Raw genomic sequence first — 18996 nt, forward strand, 5'->3', positions numbered from 1 at the left:
GTTAAGTCAGGTGTCTGTAAATAAAATAATTATTACGAGGCAGCAAGTGATTGATGCCCCAACGAAAAAGGGGTTGGCAAAAGAACTACAACTGCCAGGGAATTAAAAATTGATTTTTTTTTTTTTAAAAAAACGCCTGTAAAAACAAGTATAGGAAAATTCGTAATCCAGAATAAAAATGAAAATGTGGACTTAAAAAACCCACGGCAAAAATTAGCGAATGTAAAAACGAATGTTATGAGTAACAGACCGATAAAATACGAATATGAATCAATCACATAAAATATAAAATCTCAAATGGAACGAAACAACCAGATATATGAAAAATATAAGTATAAAATATACAAAAGGTGGTATAAAATATATAAAAAGGAAAAGGTATTCTAAAACTATAGCTTAAAATCACTATCAACTATTAACTTCAATAAAACAAAAAAAATATATATATAGATTTATATATCACTATTTTTATTTCAATTTTTAGAATATCATTATTAAGACTGAATTTTAATTATCTTTCCTCCTCTGTTCCAAGCGTCATTCTTTGGTATTAAGAGGTCTGTTTTAGGGCACTATCATCTTATACAGCTGTGTTCAAAATAATAGCAGTGTGTTGAAAAAAAATGGAAAAAAAGCTCAAAATCCTTCTAATAGCTTTTATTTCCATACACACAAATGCATTGGGAACACGACACATTCTATTCCAAATCAAAACATGAAGAAAAATAGATCAAATTTGTGTTGTTCCTCTAAAAAAAAAAATCGAAGAAAAGTGAATATTAGACTGTTCAAAAAAATCGCAGTGTTTGTTTTCTTCTTTACAAACTCAAACATTCACTATATAAACTGAAAAATGTTTGAAGACTTTGCTTTCCTTTGAATGACTTCATGAATATTTGGTTGTATATGCACTGTTTCTGAGAACTGCTGTACATCTGTGTTGCATGGAGTCACCCAACTTCTGGCCCCTGTGAACAGGTATTCCAGCCCAGGATGATTGGACTACATTCCACAGTTCTTCTCTATTTCTTGGTTTTGCCTCAGAAACTGCATTTTTGATGTCACCCCACAAGTTTTCTATTGGATTAAGATTCGGGGGTTGGGCTGGCCACTCCATAACATCCATCTTGTTGGTCTGGAACCAAGATGTTGCACGTTTACTGGTGTGTTTGGGGTCGTTGTCTTGTTGGAACACCCATTTCAGGGGCATTTCCTCTTTAGCATAAGGCAGCATGACCTCTTCAAGTATTCTGATGTATTCAAACTGATCCATGATCCCTGGTATGCGATAAATAGGCCCAACACCGTAGTATGAGAAACATCCCCATATCATGATGCTTGCGCAACCATGCTTCACTGTCTTCGCAGTGTACTGTGGCTTGAATTCAGTGTTTGGGGGTCGTCTGACAAACTGTCTCCGCCCACTAGACCCAAAAAGAACAATCTTTCATCAGTCCACAAAATGTTGCGCCATTTCTCTTTAGGCCAGTCAATGTGCTCTTTGGCAGATTGTACCCTCTTCAGCACGTCTTTTTTTCAACAGTGGGACTTTGCGGGGGCTTCTTGCAGATAGCTTGGCTTCACATAGGCGTCTTCTAATTGTAATAGTACTCACAGGGAACTTTACACCTTCTTTCATCTTCCTGGAGCTGATTGTTGGCTGAGTCAAGTTAAAAGTAAATTTCCTGCGCCACTATATAAATATAGATACTTTAAGCAGCCTGTATTAGAGGTGCCACAGCCACAGCACCAAAATCATCAACTAAAATATAAACCAATTAATACGGCGCTATAATAGCAAACAAGCGGTTCAATGAAAATTAGACACATATAACTGACATCAGTGTGGGGTGAAGTAGACGACTATGAGAATATCATGCATTGAAGTGACAAGACTAAAATGGTGAATAGTGTCCTTGTGTATCACACAGACTTCATGCAGGTGTGAACTGCAATGTGCCAATCCTCTATGGCTGGGGTGCCCCCTCACCTTCCTGCCCAGGCCCCTAGGGACCAAAGAGCCTTGGGTAGTAAATGGAATATTCCTCCAGATAACAGGTGGATCCCTCTGGCAGCAATGGTGCAACTCACTCCTCTTGGCTAGCCTCAGCAATAGATGGTAAGCCTCAGCAATAGATGGTATCCGTGGTGTCTCTCCAGTAGTGGCTCTCCAATACGGTCACCAGTGAGGCAAGAGAGACTCATATAGTGTAAAACCTTTTATTTGATTTAAAAGAAACTAAAAACCTACTTACACAGATCTTCAAACAAGCAAGCCTTTACACCACTCCAAGGGTGTACTGTATTCGGAAAACGCCCCTTTCAATTAGTGATTCAATTACACAAAATCAGAAGCATGCATGTCATGACTGTTGGGTCTGTTGGATTTCTATTACTCTACTACACCTGCTAGGAAATATTTGCCATGTAGAAATATCATTTCTACCAAAAACAGTGATTGACAAAAATATGATAAAAAATAAATATACAGTTTTGTTCAAAATAATAGCAGTCAGACATCACTAACCTGATCAATCACTGCACTTGTCACTACTGTGTGATAATCCCATGAATGTTGGATTTCTATTACTCTGCTACACCTGATAGTAAATTATTTGCCATGTAAAAATATCATTTCTACCAAAAACAGTGATTGATCCGGTTATTTGTCTGACTGCTATTATTTTGAACACAACTGTACATGCACTGCCCCCCCTTTATTTTTATTTATATATATATATATATAAATATAATATTTTTCATATATTTAATTCCCTGTCAGTCGCTTTTGCCAACCTCTTTTTCGTTGGGGCATCAATCACTTGTTGCCTCGTAATAATTATTTTATTTACAGACACCTGACTTAGTAACATGTTCTGCCGGCACATATGATTATTTATCTTCTAAAATCCATGGCAAAATGGCGCCGCGCATGCGCGCAGATATCTGCTATGTTTTGAGCTATGGCAAGATCGCGCCGATGTAATGCGCACACGCCGTCTTGCCTATAAATTCAATAGATTAACGTTATGGTGCCATTGGTTACCGCCTCTGAAGAAGTGCGTGCGCACGAAACGCGTTATGAGGGGCCAAGACGCCGTGACGTCACGCCGCCGGAGCCACATGGAGGCCCAGCGGCCATCTTGCTTACTGGACGGTTAGTCCATTACCTAACGCTGCTTGTTTTAACCCTGCTTAATTCTACTTATTTTATGGAAATTTGCAAATTCATCTAATAAATTATACCTTTAATATACTACACTATGGGCACTCTTTATACTCTGTCTCGAGGAGCTATTTATCCATAGAGTCTGCCTGATCCAGCCATCTAAAGATTCCAGAGAAGGAAGTTCCTGTATACAGGCATCTGCACCTATCCATCCCTTAATGGGATCTCCGGTCAGCTGGATCCTTATACTTCTCTGTGCGCTCCAGACAACATCACTCACCTAGAGGGAGGATTATCTCTGTCCCAGACCAGATCCATATCCTTAAAGGAGACCTCTACTAGTTCATATAATGCGTATTTACATTATGCATCTGGTGAGTGCGTAATTTTACCAAACTATTCAGAGCACCACTACTGGATTTTACTGAGATTCTGCACCTTTATATCTGCATAGACTGTCACCTTTATTTTAGAAAATCTTGGTCATTTATTCATCTATTGACAATTTAATTTTATTGCTTTCTTTTATTGTTGGACAAACTATCATTATAATTTCAAGTTATTTAGCGCTGCACTTATCCATTTTATGCTTTGACAAGGTTTTATATTGGTTGCCTTGAGTGCTTTAGCTGCTTACTAGAGAGCGCTCACTTTGTTACTGCATTTTATTGTGTTCATCTATTAGAGAGGCCTGCATGGTCTCCCAGTGACTTAGTCAGGTCCCTTCAACCCACAAGCATACAAGTGAGTATTTGCTGCCTACAAAGGTTTCCTCTCAACAATGAGATACCCCAGCAAGCCAAAACACAGTATTCAGTTATGTTTGAAGGTCACATGACCTAGTTCTTTCAGGATCTGTGCCAAATTACATTGCAAAACAGGTGGGCCCTCTGACCCTTGCTGATAAATGGAAGTTTCTCTTTTGCTTGTTAGCTACAAAACATGGCTGGGTGTTCAGTCTGGTAACCCCCGCTGAATTACAAGACTTCTAAGCCCAATGTGACATACTATTCATCTTACAGTAGAATGATACAAAGACCTACACCCTACAAAGCGTGTGTAGCCTGACACCAACCCATCCAAGCTTCCTGAGAAGAAACATTACTGATTGAATACAGCAACCAGATGACTCTCCATTGAAACCACCATCAAGAAGTTTACCAATGTTCAACAGACCTCAGATACCCACAGAGGATCTGTTTTCTCTTCAGAGAGTGATCCCAATCTACCTTGTTGCCCAGAGCTTAGTTCTCTATGCACTTGACTGGAAAAAGTTATCACATCTTGCCTTTATGTAGGAGGGGGTAAGTGGTTGTTACTGATACCATCCAAACTTATTACACAAAGCACATTTTCATGCACACTCCATGCAACCACTTAACTTTAAAAATGACGAAAACACCAGAGTCTGCCATCAAAATCCCCCTTAGGCTCCCATGATGGTGACATACACTAATGCCTGTTAAACACTGAGAATTCATAAGGAAGTTTGCAGATCTCCTTTATAAAGCTGGCCATCGATGGGTTGAATTCCGAAAGATTTTCTAAAGAAAATTCTTTCTAAGAATTTTTGTTCCAATTTCGCACCACCAGTGGATCATAGAAACAGCTGATTTTCGTGTGACCATTGAATTTGAGTGATCGGGAATGTTGGAAATTTTTGGAAAAACAAATTTCTAATCCATGATGGGAGAATTTTGCAATAAATATAGTCGAAAAAGAAACGAGCATGAGCTGTGACCTGGAAAGAAAAGAAAATTCTTGGCCACTAAAATTCTTTTCTGTAGCAACCTGTGCACTTGAAGACTCGGTTGGTCAAATTTCTAAATCAGTGGTGGCACTATCAATTTACAAAACGTATGAAATTTCTTATTTTCTAAAGAAAATTAGTTCAGAATTAACCGATTCCCCCTTTCCCTTTTATAAATGTGCCCAACTTCACTGGGCACATTCACCTTAAGAGCAGACTGCCTACACATCTGCATCTCCACAGTACCATGGATGAGTTTAAGTCCTGAACGAACGCTGCCCCAATAAGATGGATTCTTTTACCATTAAACCTCTTTGATTCCCTTGCAGCCCAGAGTGGGATCAACTATTCCTAAAATTTTATTTCTTGAGCAACGGAGTTACCAAAAGGTTAACTAAGAACATGGGTTATTTGCTTCATTTATAATATTTTAACTTTGGAACACGCAGTGACATGTCATGTTTTCTTAAGTTAACATGAAGTTATAGTATGCATATAGTTCTGCTATGTTTATTACCTGTGTTTTGATTTTGATCATGCACTTTTAATGACAAAAGGTGTTGTGGAAGCTCTGTTCTGTGTTCTCTTGGGGTTGAGTCCCACTGTTGGTTGGGAGAGGCTCAGACATACTCCTACTCCAAGGAGGAACGTTTTCTGAGGTTACTCAGATTTCTGTTTTGTTATCTGTTTTGCTGTTGTAGATTGTGATTCTGACAAAGAGACACTATTGTGTTTAATTCCGTCTGGGTGGAAGGAGGTGGATGCATGGACAATCTGCAGCTGCTGTGGATGGCAACTGAGCTACAACCTAACCTATGTGGATGTAGCTCAGACTCCCCTGCCTCCCATCTTCTCTCCACCCAGACTTGACAATACAGGTCACCTGGATTCTTCATTGTCCTAATGGAAGCTTAACTGGGGACCTGATCCAATCTTCTTGATTTGTTTAGTGTAAATGTCTGTTTACTTATGAACAGGGGATCTAATATGCCCTTGAGCTGAGGTTATTACTGTGCTTGTCATCTTTTACAAAGTAACAACTATCTCCTTTTGAGGAGAAAAAGCTCCCCAAGATTCATCTACAACCCCCTCCCCACAACTCAAGCACAGGATATAAATGTACCATTGTACAAGCAGAAAAGGTAATGTGGAATAAAAATCAACTCCCTTAAAAGAGGGAGAGTATCAGTTCTGAGGGAATTGAATGCATAGGGCACATCTGCTGCACTTGTCCTAAAAACACATTTTAAACATGACACAATTACATTTGTGATGCTTGATTCACTTAAGTTATGCACACCTCCTCCCCATCTAACAAAAAGAAATGGGGCACTATCCATATGCACCAATTAGAACACCTTTTTGAAGAGCGAGGGACACTTAAGTGGTTTTTTAACTGGTCATGGGCCACAATGAAATTAAGTGGTTTAGAATTTCTAATTTTTTATTTTGAATAGCATAATGAACATTTTACTCCCTCAGCCACTGAATGTGAGGAGGAGAAGCCGGCTTTCAGCTGTTAAAGGATGAAAATGGAGAGGTTCGGTTCCTATATATGCTGCCCCTGTCGCCTCTCCTCCTCCTCCAGCTTTCCTGCAGGTCAGCTGTGCTTTGATGTAGACTTTTATTATCTTGGGGGTGTGGTGCACCAAAACTCATGCAGGATATGATAGAAGTACGCTTCCCTGGTTTGAGGTCAAGAGTCACATCCGAGGACTCCAAGGGCCACAGGTTGAGCACTCCTGATTTAGAGCAATATAATGTCAGTGCAATCCTAAAAGATCCAGAAGATAGATTTCTATTTGTCGAAGGTTCCATTAACACATCTGTCACTATTGCAAATGTCTGCTTTCTGAACAGCAACCAAGCGGACTTTATAGGTGAAGTGGTCTCCAAATTGTTAACCTTTGCAGAATGACTGCTAATTGTGGGAGGAGGTTTTATTTTCGCTAGTGGCCCCCTTCTGGATGTCTTGCACCAAAAAATAGTCCTCCCTTAGAAACCGCTATAGTACATGAAAAGGAAACTGCAATCTTTGTTGCTTGTAGACACTTGGCAAACATTGATAGGGACTACTTGTTTTTTTCGCACACTAACATTAACTTCTCTAGACTCAACTACATTTTTCTCACCCAAAAGGATCTATCCAATCTACACTCAGTTTCTATTGGGCAAATCACCATATTCAGCCATGCTCTGATTTTTGCAAAAGTCGAATTTTCTATACAGGACGTACAGTTCACTTTGGGGCACCAATTCGCAAATAGGATATTGGGGAACTGGAGAAAGTACAGAGGTGGTCAACCACACTATTAAGAGACATGCTATGAGGAAAGATTAGAGGAACTGAATTTATTCTCTCTTGAGAACAGGAAATGAATCCTTTGGCACCAGCGACTCCCGGCCCTTTAAGGGTTTCAGAAGCCGGGTGGCAGGGCGGGGTTTAGGGTCATGTGGGTCACATGATCGGAAAAGGTCCCGATCGAAAGAGGAGATCGGGACGCTTCCGTGAGTACCGGACACGTGTGTTTGGAGCACGCAGGGCGCACGCTCTCAGCACATTATTTATTTTTTTTTTTTTTTTAATAGAACGAAAATGTGCAGCCACTCGGCATCTAGACCCAGACGCCGGGGGGCCGCACACTTGCGTTCGGCTGGCGCCAAGTGGTTAAGGGGGGATATGATCAACATGTATAAATATATAAGTGGTCCGTAAAGTGAACTTGGTGTTATTGGAGTTATTCACTTATTCAAGGTTATCACAGAGGACAAGGGGGCACTTTTTATGTCTGGAGAAAATAAGATTTTATCTCCAAATGTGGAAAGGCTTCTTCATAGTAAGAGCTGGGAAAATATGGAATAGATTCCCTGAAGAGCTGGTTCTGGTCTACTCAGTAGATTGTTTTAAAAAAAAAAACAAACGTGGATTCTTTCCTAAATGTACATAATATACCTGGATACTAACACTTATTGGTGAAGCTGATCCAGGAAATATCTGATTGCCTCACGGGGGATCAGGAAGGATTTTTTTTCCCTGCTGTAGCAAATTGGATCATGCTTTGCTGGGTTTTTTGTCTTCCTCTGTATCAGCTGTGGGTATATGATTGTGTATATGGGGTTGTATATTTTTTCCCCCCTTTTATCGGTTGAACTAGATGGACTTGTGTCTCTTTTCAACCAGACTATGTGAGGAATAATTGGGTAGGGTTTATCTTTGGCAAAGAGGTCAGAGACCATACCACAAAAGATATATAAATGACATTCTGTGGTCAAAAATGTATATGTAATGTTAAAGGATAAGTTCACCTTTGGAACATGTTACATGTTCCACACTGAAAACGGGTGGAACATGTAACATGCACCCATAGCTGCAACCGCGGCCGCTGCCCCTCCCTCCCTCCCTCTGACAGATAGTATGGGGAGAAGTTTCCCATCTGTCAGATTTGAAAACAGCGCAGCCGTGCGGGGCTCCACCCACACAGCCGTGTCACTCATTCACAGTGTTCTCTGAATGAGTGCCTACAAGTCCCAACAGCCTTAGCGGCTGTGGGCTTGTATTTTTCAATGAATAGCACAGTGCTATGGAGCACTGTGGTAGTTCATTGAAGCTTCCTGTCAGTATATCTGCTTGCTCATACATCCCGTACGGCAAGTAGATATTCCGACAGGTCTGCAGGAGACCTGCATGGCATCAGCAATCTACTAATCACTGGTGCAATGCTTTCCAGGCTGCTTTGGACAAAACTAATAAAGTGCATTTATTATTTTTGTCTAAAAGGTGAACTTATCCTTTTTAAGGTAAATGGTCTCCTCTTATCCACTGTGGGGAAGACATTTTGACAGAATTTCTTTCTTGCAATACTGAAACCTATTGGCTTGACAAGCAGAAGCTAGAATGGATAGGGGTGGTATAAGCCATGAAACTTTACACACAGCAAAGAGACCTCTTTGAAAGATTCAATTTCACATGGTCTACATCAGTTTTTTTTAACTTTTTTTTTTTTTCAGCCTAAAATGGGGTCACCCATCACATCAGAAGCTCTCCCTTTGCATTTGAGTCCTCTTTTCTCCCCCTTTAACAGTGGAATCCTCCCCCCTTCCTTTCACATCAGAGTCCTCATTGCCTATCTCCCCTTTCAGATCAGGGTCCTCAGTTCCCAACATCCTTTTTACATCAGAGTCCTTCATTTCCCCCTCTCAAACTAGAGTCTTCAGTCCCCCTCCCTTTCACATCAGAGTCCTTAATTCCACTCTCTGAGTTCTCAGTCCCTCTCCACTCTTTCACATCAGAGTCCTCCGTTCCTCCTCCATCCTTTCACATCAGAACACTCATCCCCGCCTCCTTTCACTTCAAAATTCGAAGTGCTCCCCCCTTTATATCAGATCCCTCCATTTACTTTCATAGCCATGGAAAACAATGGGCAGATATTGGTGTTCTGACCTTCAAAAGCTTGCAGAGCAATTGTATACAAGAGATCACTGATATAGAAATCCTGACCTCTTACATAACTTTGATAAACACATTCCTCGGACTTGCCATTGGTCTATTGAAATGGGGCCTTCATTCTACATGTTCTGGACATTCAACTTTTTCAATAGTCAGCCTGGGTCCCAATAAGCTTTCTAGTTAATATTACAAATTTTTAAATGAAAATCCTAGCCCCACATCTTGCAAAGCTTACAATTCCCTGGACAAAATGCACCAGTTTCCTTCTGTACTCTAGGGGCACGTATTGCGCTTATTCTAAAAGAGGGAAGACTAGTATCCCAACTTAATGTGCCTTCTCCCATGGCTGACTCTTTGTATCCCAATCCAAAAAATCTCTTTGAAACCACCCAGACACTGGAGATCTATTTACCTCACCCCTCCTCCCTGAAGGGATGGGTCTCTCAAGTCAACGTTGTTGAGATAGAAGAAACTGTATGCACCAAAACAGAATAGGATCTGTAGCTCCCATAATACCTGACACATCTGGACAAGATGTAAGCACCTTGATTAGTCCAAGGTGGTGTGACCTGACATTATAGGGAACAAGGCTTTTGTCTTGTCTTGATTCTGCACTGTGCATGGCTGCCCTGCATGGTCCCAATGCACCTGTTATAAATGATCAACTTGATTAGGTCATACAGTTGTGTCCAAAATTATTCAACCCCCAATGCTGTAAAGGGGTTTAGGGACTATAGTGTACATTTGGAATTGTATTCAGAATCAAATCCTACAAGGACGTTGTAACTACCCAAATGCAACTAAAATGACATCAATTGTTTATGTAATACAGTAGTAAATGGTTCTTATGTGGTTTCTTCATTGCCACAATTATTCAACCCCTTAAAGACTACCACTCTGAAGAACAGAGGTTCATACAGGTGCTTTCCATCAGGTATTGAAAACACCTGTGGATGTCACCGAGCAGCAATCAAGCATAATAAGCACCAATTAGGCAGCTTTAAAATGACTGTGATACTCAGCTCCTTCTAGACATTTACTGGTGTGGTTACAAACATGGTGAAGGCAAGAGAATGGTCCAGGAAGACAAGAGAAGAGGTGATTTCTCTTCACAGGAAGGGCAATGGCTATAAGAAGATTGCAAAGATGTTAAACATACCAAGAGACACCTTAGGAAGCATCATTCGCAAATTCAAGGCAAAGGGCACTGTTGAAACGCTACCTGGTCGTGGCAGAAAGAAGATGCTGACTTCGACTGCTGTGCGCTACCTGAAGCGTAGAGTGGAGAGAAGTCCCCGTGTGACTGCTGAGGAACTGAGAAAAGATTTGTCAGATGTGGGTACAGAAGTTTCAGCCCAGACAATAAGACGCACACTGCGTAATGAAGGCCTCCGTGCCAGAACTCCCAGGCGTACCCCCTTGCTGTCTCCAAAGAATAAGAAGAGTCGACTGCAGTATGCCAAAAGCCATGTGGACAAACCACAAAAGTTGTGGGATAGTGTTCTGTGGACTGATGAAACAAAATTAGAACTGTTTGGGCCCATGGATCAACGCTATGTTTGGAGGAGGAAGAACAAGGCCTATGATGAAAAGAACACCTTGCCTACTGTGAAGCATGGTGGAGGGTCAATCATGCTTTGGGGCTGTTTTGCTTCTGCAGGTACAGGGAAGCTTCAGCGTGTGCAAGGTACCATGAATTCTCTTCAGTACCAGGAGATATTGGATGGAAACGTGATGCAGTCCGTCACACACCTGAGGCTTGGGAGACGTTGGACCTTTCAACAGGACAATGATCCCAAGCATACCTCCAAGTCCACTAGAGCATGGTTGCAGAGGAAAGGCTGGAACATTTTGGAGTGGCCATCGCAGTCACCAGACTTAAATCCGATTGAGAACCTCTGGTGGGACTTAAAGAAAGCAGTTGCAGTGCGCAAGCCTAAGAATGTGACTGAACTGGAGGCCTTTGCCCATGAAGAATGGGCGAAGATACCCGTAGATCGCTGCAAGACACTTGTGTCAAGCTATGCTTCACGTTTAAAAGCTGTTATAACTGTAAAAGGATGCTGTACTAAGTACTAAGATTGAATGTCACTTGGGGGTTGAATAAAACTGATAATGCTGTGAGCACAGAAAAGACATTTGTGGTTATTTCATTATAACTGTTATGTTATATTTGTCTGACCTACAAGTGCCTCTTTAATGTAAATGTAAGCAAGATGACTGAATGATCAAAAGCAATGTCAAACTGGCCAAAACACTCAATTTCAGTGGGGGTTGAATAATTTTGGACACAACTGTATGTAGCTCTTCCTACACATCTGTTTTTTCACACTGAAACTCCTTGGCCCTCCCTTTTACTACAGGCCCTGGCTACACAGTTGGGTATGATATGATGGTTCAAAGCCAATCTTTGGGTAGCACAGACTATAATGCACGCAAGAAGATGATTGCGAGTGACTAGACTTTATCATATGGGGATTACTCTTTCGATGAGTTTGAAGCTGGGGACAAGAGCTAGCTTCCTGCTGTCTTTTTCTTGGCACTATCCTTAGTATCCACCTGCCACCTCTCCTGAATTTCCTTGCCATTTACTGTTCCCCACTTCTGTTGAGTTTCCTCTCCTCACAACAACCTCCCACCCCCCCTTCCCTCTCCTTTTATATATACCTGTATATTTTTTTTTTACGTTAGTTCCAGTCTTTCCCTGGGATAGAGTTCTTTTTTACTATGTTCCCCTTATGATTGCCACGGAATTGATTTACCAGACACGTTATTTTAAAATGTTTATTGTTATTTGAACCTGTTTTATTATTTATTATTATTATACAGGATTTATATAGCACCAGCAGTTTTCTCAGTGCTTTACAATATGAAGGGAGACAATACAGCAACGATACAGTGCAATACAAGAGGATTAGGAGGGCCCTGCTCCTTGGAGCTTACAATCTAAGAGGAAGGGGCTGGTGGTACAAAAGGTAATAACTGTGGGGGATGAACTGATAAGAAGAATAGAAGATACCGTTATTAGATGAAGGCGGGATAGGCTTCCCTGAAGAAATATGTTTTCAGAGATCCCCTAAAAGTGGGCAAAGTAGGCACTAGTCGGATAGATTGGGGTAGAGCGTTCCAGAGGATGGGGGAGGCTCTGGAGAAGTCCTGGAGACCAGAATGGGAGGAGGAGACCAGGAATCTAGAGAGCAGGAGGTTGTGGGAGGAGTGGAGAGGACTGTTTGGGTGATATTTGGAAACCAGATTGGTGATGTAATTTGGGGCAGATACAAATGGCTTTATATGGTATTAATGTTTTTAATTTTATTCGTTGGGCAATGGGAAGCCAGTGAAGGGATTGGCAGAGAGTGAAGGCAGATATGGAACGGTTAGTAAGGTGGGTGAGTCTGGCAGCAGCATTCATCATAGATTGAAGAGGGGATAGCCTGCGATTAGGTAGGCCAATGAGGAGGGAGTTACAATAGTCAAGGCGAGAGAAAACAAGGGAGTGAATAAGTTGCCTAGTGGTTTCAGAGGTTAAGAACGGGTGTATCTTGGAGATGTAGCGGAGGTGAAGTCTACAAGATTTGGACCGTGATTGGATCTGGGGATGAAAGGACAGATGGGAGTCTAGGATTACACCTAGTACCCTGGCATGAGGGGAGGGACTGATGGTTGTATTATTGATTTTGATGGAGAAGTCAGGAAAGGGGGCACAGGCTAGAGGGAATCGTATGAGCTCCATTTTGGAAAGATTTAGTTTGAGGAAGTGACATCCATGCTGATATGTTGCTTAGTAGGTTAGTAATGCGAGAGGAGACTGAAGGGGCAAGGGGAGGAGTAGAAAGATAGATTTGTGTGTCATCAGCATAGAGATGGTACTTAAAGCCATGGGAGTTTATCAAGTGACCAAGGGAGGAGGTGTAGATGGAGAAGAGAAGGGGTCCAAGGACAGAACCTTGAGGAACCCTTACAGAAAGAGGAAGTGGAGAGGAGGAGACAGAGTTTTAGTTAACGCTGAAGGAATACTGCGATAGGTAGGAGGAGAACCAGGAAAGAGCAGAGTCTTGGAGTCCAAAAGAGTTGCGTTTTTTCAGGAGGAAGGGATGGTCAACAGTATCAAAAGCCGCAGAGAGGTCGAGTAGTAAGAGTATGGAGTAGTGGCTATTAGTTTTAGCAGTTAGTAAATCATTAGCGAGTTTTAGTAGGGAAGTTTCAGTGGAGTGGGAGAAAGCCAGACTGTAAGGGGTCAAGAAGGTTGTTGTCAGTGAGGTAGGAGCTCAGGCAATTGTAAACTAAGCGTTCCAAGAGTTGAGGTAAATGGGAGCAGGGAGATGGATCTTAAGTTGCTCAGGTTGGTGGGGTCCAGCGAGGGCTTTTTAAGTATGTGAGTGTTCTATGCATGTATTAGAGGGGTGGGGAAGGCACCATTGGAGAGGGAGACATTGAAGATATGAGTGAGGGAGCATAGGACAGAAGAAGAGGGTGACCGTAGTAGAGAGGGGACAGGATCCAGGGGGCAGGTGGTGAGGTGGGCTTCTGAGAACTTTGTTGACCTTGCTACTACTGAAGAGGTCACTAGAGGCAAGTGTTCAGGGAGGTTTAGTACAAGGTATGCTAAGTGGGATAGATGTCTGTGTAGCAGAGATGCCCCTACGAATTGCATCAATCTTGTTTTTTAAATGATTTGCAATCTCGTAAGCAGTGAGTGAGTTACTGGGTGGAGGTGGAGAAAGTAGAGAAGAGACAAGGGCTGGATGACAAGGTATTAATAAGAGTGACAAAGTAGGTTTGTTTGGCAGTATGGAGGGAGGAATTGTATGTTAAGAAAGCAGATTTATATCGGGTGAATGCTTGCTGAAATTTGGTTTTACGCCACAATTGCTCCAGTGCACGACTATTTCGCTAAAGATTTCTGGTGTTGTCAGTCTGCCACGGTTGTAATGGTCGGGGCCTTATACTTTGTGTAGTTAGAGGAGCAAGTGTGGATGAAAGTGAACTGCTGTTGACTGCAGTGGCCAGGGCAGGACAGGGGAAAGATTCTGTCAGAGGTGGTCAGTTGCAGATTGCAAAAGAGAAGGGTTTAAGTTGTGAAGGTTTCTGCGGGTAATTGTTTGCTGCTTGGGGGGAAAAGTGTTTGAAGACGAGGACACGAGAGAGAGGAAAGGACGTGTTTGTGATGTTGTAGAGAGTGTAAAGATGGGAGAAAACAGCCAAATGCAGGGAGTCTTGAAAGAAGAGAAGGATAGAGAGGGAGGGTTAGGGAGGGCTTGAAAGGTGCTCAGTGGGGATAGGAGCCAACCAACTCCACCTCCTTTCTGACCATTGGGTTTGGGTGCGTGAGTCCAGAGAAGGCCTTCATAGGAAAGTGCTGCGGGAGAAGCAGAGTCTGATGCTTCAAGTCAGGTTTCTGTAATTGCTAGTAGGCTAAGGGAGTAGGAGAAAAAAAGGTCATGGACAGAGATGAGCTTATTAAAGACAGAGCGAGCATTCCAGAGCGCACATGAAACACGTAGGGTAGTTTTTAGAGCATAGGGATTGATATTAAATTGAATGAATTGTGGCTATTCCTGGAGGAAGGAGGGTGCCTGTTGTGGGGGTGAGATACTGGAGAACCAGGGTTTGGGGAGATATCCCCAGAGGTTAGGAGAAGTAGGGTGAGGAAAGTAAGATGGGAACGGGATGTATATAACTGCACATGCCTTCCTGTCCTGGTGTTTGGGTTAGCAGGTGTGTAAAGTATTAGCAGGAGGTGATGAGAGCAGTAGTAGGGAGATGGTAGAAGTTAGGGTGATATGTATAAGCTTTGGGGTGGAGCAAAGGGGTAAAGAAATCAAATTTTGAAAATGGAAGATAGTAATACAAAAACGAGGAGTAGAGGGGGCATATTAAAAGGTACATGGAGTAGCAATCAAACTTGTAGGAGATGTTTCCCAGGGTGTATGCTTGCAGTCCATCCAGCGTGCAGTAGAGTTCTTTGTTGCATCTTCCTGCTGCTTGAGTTATCCTGCTTTAAACTGCTGTGTTCAACTGCTGTTTTGCACTCCGGCAGAAAATGCACTCGCGCAGGAAAAATGCCTGCCCCCCCCCCCATAAGCTGGTTTAAATTTATAGGGACATGATCAAATGAACAACAACCAGATCAGTCGAACACACACAGGTCAGGGTCATAAAAGATGATTGATTCTGTGATCACAGAAAGGCAAAGGAGGTGAAAATCAATCACCACAAACAGACAAAAAGATATAGGACTAATCATCCTTTTGCAGAAAGTCAGTGCTTAGCAGGGAGACAGTTTAAGGTGGAGATCGCAGAACAGCATTTAAATACCAATGGATGACATTTCAGTATTACCATGAAAAATATTGTCATAGTGTCCTTTCCACCTTTCTGTAGCCAACAATTGTGAAACACTAGTTTTGAAAATGAAACTTTCTTAACAAATCTTTGAAAAAAAGTCATGTCTGATCTTTTCTGACCGGGCAAAGGAGCAGTTTGTGCCTATAGCTAACTTAGCAGTGGAACAGGCTTCCACACAGTGCAGACACTGCTGAGAAATTGCACATAACCACTGAGTTACACATATCTATTGTTTCACTTTTTTGTTGTGCATTATCATTTTGCTTCCATATTTGTAACATAATCTAAACTTTTTATGTATGCATATCCATTTTGTATTTTTTTTTTTTTATATTTGCAGGAATGGCTCTTAGAACTAGAAATGCAACTAGGTCATTCTCCTTTGAATCAGCACAGTGGCTCTGCTACCATGCATTCATAACAAAGTTGTCTAAGCACAAGGCTTTGTACAAATGTTTGCTTGGATCCCTTCAATATTGTAAGTCAATGGCTGTTGTGGTATTGGTTGGGTCAAAAAGATATTCGTGATAACAGTTCATTAGCCTAGGTTCACACTTTGTGTGTGTTTGGTTTTTTTTTAAAGCATATTTATGCATGTTATAACGTGCTGTTTTGATGTGTCTTCATGCTTCATGTGTTTTTTGTGGGAGGAGGAAACTGGTTATTAAACATAAAATGAGTCTTAATAGGTCAGCGCACTGAAGGAGTTCTTCTCCAATAGTCCCAGCAGCTGGAAACCCTCTGCCCCCTGGCAGGGGAATAATGCAAATTTATTAGACCAGAGCTTGAATACTCGGGTGTCTCTCAATCAGTTCAAAATATGTTCCAATCACAAAGTTCACCACTCTCTAGAAATTCTGTAAGACTCCAAACTGCAGAATAGTAACCCTCGAAAAAAAACGAGAACTGTATGGTGCAGTATGTAAGTACGCCAAAATTGTGCTCAAAATCCGGTAAATGGTGCTCACATTTTACTTGTATATCACTTGTATGTACTCTTAACCTCCTTGGCGGTTTTCCCGAGTGTAGCTTGGGGTAGAATTTCTATACCAAGAACGGTAACCCCGAGCTACACTCGGGCTTACCATGCAGCGTTCTCTGGGGGTCCCTGCAGCACTTACCTTGTCCTTCGCTCCCACGATGTGTCCCCTGCAGCGTCCCCGTCCATCTCCTCCGGCGGATGCCGGCATCTGGCTTCCGTGTTCCGGTCCCCGTGACGTCGGAACGTTCGGGCGGCGGAACTGGCGGGAAATTTGAAATTTTTAAAAAATGACATTTTTGCTGTCATTGCTTTTTCACTGCATTTCACATACATTTTGTCCCCACTGCTTTGTCCTGTGCCCTGCCTGCATTTTGACTGTTCTTTCTGCCTGGAAACTTAGAAAAGTCCATGGCGGCCAAAAAGCATCCCTTTACGTCAAAAGCGGTTTTAGAACAGCGATAGTAAATCAGAACCACTTGCAGAATTGAGTGATAATGATTTGTGGGGAAATTCGTCATCAGACACTGAAAACGATTTTGCGACTTTGCTGAGCGATGTGCGAATTTGCCTCTGTATTTCAAATTTCAGTGTTTTTGGTTTGATTATATTATTGAATTAAATGTATTATTATTATATTATTATTTTTTATGATTATTTATTAAATTATAATTTATGATTTCGTGTTTCAAGTTTTATCATATCCGGAATGTTTAATACACTCTTTTTCGGATAGATTTCAGTGAGTTATTCCTAAAAATTACAGCCTACAATTAAAAACTACATATTTCCATGCAAAAAAATGGTACCGCTTTCAGCACAAAATTCCTGACATGATCATACCGCCAGGGAGGTTAACCCTCCTCTACCAAAGATAGAGCCTTCTGAAAACAGATTTCTTCAACCTTCACTCATCAAATCCGCTTTCCAAAATACTCCATTTATTTTTCCTGGGTGCTCTTGACACTTACGTTGAACTCAATAGTGTTCTACCATAACAAAAATCACTCTGTGAGTACACAACGTGCCTGTCCCTTTAAACCACCATGATTCCACCACATGCAGTGTGCCTCATTTGATCACTCTATACACCTTAACAGACGCATAGTTTCAAAGGCTTTTCTTTAAAATGCTTTCTTCACATCATGGTCTCCAAACCTCTATGCATCAGCTCCCCCATGCAGAAATGGCAGAGAAATCCATAGTGCAGCAATCCCCATGAAATTAATCTATTTGTAAGTGTATTGGTTTAAATAGATTCTTTGTATGAACATATCTTATATGTGTTGGTTTGAATCTACAGTATGTGTCTGGTAAGGTGCACAGAGTGACTCCTGGTTGGATATTGGCGTTGGATGCACTTTTCACAGAGTTATAAGGGATGCAGAAGGACACTATTGCTTTCGTCAATACCAAAGATAGGGCACTATTCCTCCGCGCACTGACATCAATGGTGGGGCACTATTCCTCCTCGCACTGACATCAATGGTGGGGCACTATTCCTCCTCGCACTGACATCAATGGTGGGGCACTATTCCTCCTCGCACTGACATCAATGGTGGGGCACTATTCCTCCTCGCACTGACATCAATGGTGGGGCACTATTCCTCCTCGCACTGACATCAATGGTGGGGCACTATTCCTCCCACTGACACCAATGGTGGGGCACTATTCCTCCCACTGCCACCAATGGTGGGTCACTATTCCTCCCACTGCCACCAATGGTGGGTCACTATTCCTCCCACTGGCACCAATGGTGGGGCACTATTCCTCCCACTGCCACCAATGGTGGGTCACTATTCCTCCCACTGGCACCAATGGTGGGGCACTATTCCTCCTCGCACTGACATCAATGGTGGGGCACTATTCCTCCTCGCACTGACATCAATGGTGGGGCACTATTCCTCCTCGCACTGACATCAATGGTGGGGCACTATTCCTCCTCGCACTGACATCAATGGTGGGGCACTATTCCTCCTCGCACTGACATCAATGGTGGGGCACTATTCCTCCTCGCACTGACATCAATGGTGGGGCACTATTCCTCCCACTGACACCAATGGTGGGGCAGTATTCCTCCCACTGCCACCAATGGTGGGGCACTATTCCTCCCACTGCCACCAATGGTGGGGCACTATTCCTCCCACTGCCACCAATGGTGGGGCACTATTCCTCCCACTGCCACCAATGGTGGGTCACTATTCCTCCCACTGCCACCAATGGTGGGTCACTATTCCTCCCACTGCCACCAATGGTGGGTCACTATTCCTCCCACTGGCACCAATGGTGGGGCACTATTCCTC

At 42.3% G+C, this 18996-nt stretch overlaps 1 protein-coding gene across 1 annotated transcript in view; it reads left to right on the plus strand.

Moving 5' to 3' along the window:
* The window catches only part of TERT (telomerase reverse transcriptase), a 192456-nt gene that overhangs the window by 151517 nt on the left and 21943 nt on the right, over positions 1-18996 (plus strand). The window contains exon 15 of the mRNA XM_089655257.1: positions 16055-16192. Within this exon, the coding sequence (XP_089511383.1) occupies positions 16055-16192 (138 nt within the window). The remainder of the gene's footprint in view (positions 1-16054; positions 16193-18996) is intronic.

Source organism: Staurois parvus, unplaced genomic scaffold (genome assembly GCF_062004578.1).
Source record: "Staurois parvus isolate SC_StPar_1 unplaced genomic scaffold, SC_StPar_1.0 ptg000829l, whole genome shotgun sequence".
NCBI classification, from domain to species: Eukaryota; Metazoa; Chordata; class Amphibia; order Anura; family Ranidae; genus Staurois; species Staurois parvus.